The 2,882-nt window shown below is 47.4% G+C and overlaps 1 protein-coding gene across 1 annotated transcript; it reads left to right on the forward strand.

Annotated features, from left to right (window-relative positions):
• The first annotated feature begins 218 nt into the window (after positions 1-218).
• LOC128974021 (olfactory receptor 2D2-like) lies at positions 219-1,160 on the forward strand. The gene has a single exon (XM_054390529.1). It carries the CDS (start codon positions 219-221, stop codon positions 1,158-1,160), a length of 942 nt encoding a protein of 313 aa, XP_054246504.1.
• Positions 1,161-2,882: the final 1,722 nt, after the last annotated feature.

Here is a 2,882-nt window from a genome sequence, read left to right on the forward strand (position 1 = left end):
CAGGAGAAAAGTTACTCAGCATTTCCTGCTTTCTCTGGTCACCAAAATATTGAATGGCTGGGGTGGTGGTGTCTGGGACATGATCTTCCATCCCAGATTTTCTCTCCTTCAGACAGAAATATTAGCAATATAAGAAACATAATCTGTCACCCTTGCAGCAGACCTGAGTTGACTTTGTTATTATTTCTTATCCTGACAGTTATACTACTGGAATAATGATGACGAAGGAAAACCAAAGTGTAGTGACAGAATTCATCTTGCAAGTCCTCTCCTCCCAGCCAAGGACACAGACTGTCCTTTTCATTGTGTTCCTGGTTGTGTATCTGTTCTCCATGGTTGGGAACATCCTGATCATTGCAGTGGTCAGAGTTGACTGCCAGCTGCAGTCACCCATGTATTTTTTCCTTGCCAACCTGTCCTTCATAGACATTTGCTTCATCTCCAGCTTCATCCCCCAGATGCTGGTGAATTTTGTGACCAAGAAGAGCACCATCTCCTTCTCTGGATGTGCTGCCCAGACATATTTCTCTCTGATTTTTGGCGTAACAGAGTGTGTCCTGCTTGGGGTCATGGCCTATGATCGGTACATGGCAATCTGTCACCCCTTGCTCTACACCACTGCCATGAACAGGAAAGTTTGCACTCTCATGGTGGTGGCCTGCTGGATCAGCAGCCTGCTGAGCTCCACGTATGTCAGTGGCCTCACCTTTCAGCTGCCCTTCTGTGGGCCTAACACCTTGAACCATTACTTCTGTGAAGTGCCAGCACTGCTGGTCTTGGCCTGCACTGACACTGCCTTCGTGGAGCTGGTCGTCTTCATCTTCAGCATCCTCATAGCCCTGATCCCTTTTCTTTTGATTGTCTTTTCCTATGCCCATATTTTTTCCACCATTTTAAAGATTCAATCTACAGGTGTGCAGTACAAGACCTTCTCCACCTGTGGATCCCACCTGATGGTGGTAACCATATTCTATGGGACAGTCATCTGCATATACATGAATCCTACCTCCAGGACTCGCCAGGACAGGGACAAAGTGGTTTCACTCTTTTACACCATTGGAGCCCCAGTGCTGAACCCTCTCATCTACAGCCTCAGGAACAAGGACATGAAGCGTGCCCTGAGAAAGGCAATGAACAGCCCCAAATCCCTCTTTATTTAAAGGCTTTTGGGGGGTTAGTTGTGTGAGTTGAAACACCACTCAACAGTGATGACTCCTCTACCTGCACTTGTCCTAAGCTTATTTTTACAAAGGCTGGAGATGAAACCACAAATGTGCTAAATTCAGCAGCACCTAAGCACAAAGACTTTGCTCCCAAATAACTTTCTAAATAACATTTGAGATGTGGCCTAAAACCCAGAGACTAAATAAAGACATTGTGACTTCAGCCTGGCCAGCTCACTTTAAAGAGAAGAGGAAAATGCCACTCTAGTGTTGTGACAAGAAAGAAAAAAGAAGATAAAAAGTAAAAATAAAGAACTGTGAGTGCTGTATATAAAAGTTAACATCTATTTTGCTTCTGAAGGGTCTTGGCATTACTCTGATGTCTCTCCAGAACTGAAGGTGTCTCAGTATCTGTTGTGTTGGGTAGCAAACAAAAGTGCCATTCTCTCCAATAAAGGGTGCACTTGTTTGTAGCTAATCTTTATCCCTTTGCACTCTGAGCTCTTTCTCAAACCTGCTTCTATAACCCACTTTGTGTCCTCTGTAACCATCCCAACTCTGGGGCCTCATGGGCCAAGCTCCTTCAAGGCTTAGCAGGGTTCTGAGAGGGCACACTAGTGCTGGTTTGTCAGATGCAAGTGTGGAAAGGACACCTCAGTGGTTTCTAACTGCTGGCCAAAATTACTGCTCCATAGCCACTGGTAGCTGGAGGGAAAGCTGTCCAAATTCTACAGCTGAAATCATAGAATCCCAGACTGGCTTGGGTGGGAAGGGACTTTTCAAGGTCATCTAGTCCTAACCTCTGCACTAAACTGGTACATTTTCAACTAGAGCAGGCTGCTCAGAGCCCCAAACAGACTGACCTTGAACCTTTCCAGGGATGGGGCACCTCCCACCTGTCTGGACAATCTGGGCCAGGCTCTCACCACCCTCACTGCTAAAAATGTCTCCCTCTCCCCAGTATAATCTGCCTCTGTTAGTTCCAAACCATCACCCCTTGTCCTGTCACAACAGGCCCTGCTCAAAAGTCTGTTCTCAGCTTTCTGATCAGTGTCAACCCTTCAGTGCTGGGTCAAGGGTTGAACTAGATGATCTTTGAGGTCTCTTCCAACCAGATATTCTGTGATCCTGCAAGATCCTGTGAAAGTCCAATGGAAGGTCTCCCTGGAGCCTTCTCTTCTGCAGGCTGAACAACCCCAACTCTCTCAGCCTGGCCTCACAGCAGAGGGCTTCCAGCTCTCCAACCATTGCTGTGGCCCTGCTCCAACAGCTCCATGTCTCTCCTGTGCTGAAGATTCCAGAGCTGGACCTAGCACTGCAAGTGGAGTCTCAGCAGAGTGGAGCAGAGGTGCAGAATCCCCTCCCTCCACTGCTGCCCACACTGCTGGGGAAGCAGCAGGGACATTTGTCCCTACTTAAGGAAGATCACAGCAGCACACAGAAAGGTGTTTTAAGAGAGATTGGTGCATCCTGACCCTGTCTGGAAATCAAAGTGTGGGAAGTGCAGTTAGTGAACAAATGTCACCCATCAGCCAGCATCAGCACCTACCCCACAGAGAGAGGTCTTGGCCATATCAGGGCACATGTCCTCAGCTCTGGTTCCTGCCTTAGAATCACAGAATGATTTTGTTTGGAAGAGATCTTTAAGCTCATCAAATCCAACCACTAACCCAGCACTGGCCCTCCTGAGAAAGGGCAGGGAGAAGAGAAAGCTTATTT

The sequence above is a fragment of the Indicator indicator genome, chromosome 21, assembly GCF_027791375.1.
Source record: "Indicator indicator isolate 239-I01 chromosome 21, UM_Iind_1.1, whole genome shotgun sequence".
Taxonomy (NCBI): domain Eukaryota; kingdom Metazoa; phylum Chordata; class Aves; order Piciformes; family Indicatoridae; genus Indicator; species Indicator indicator.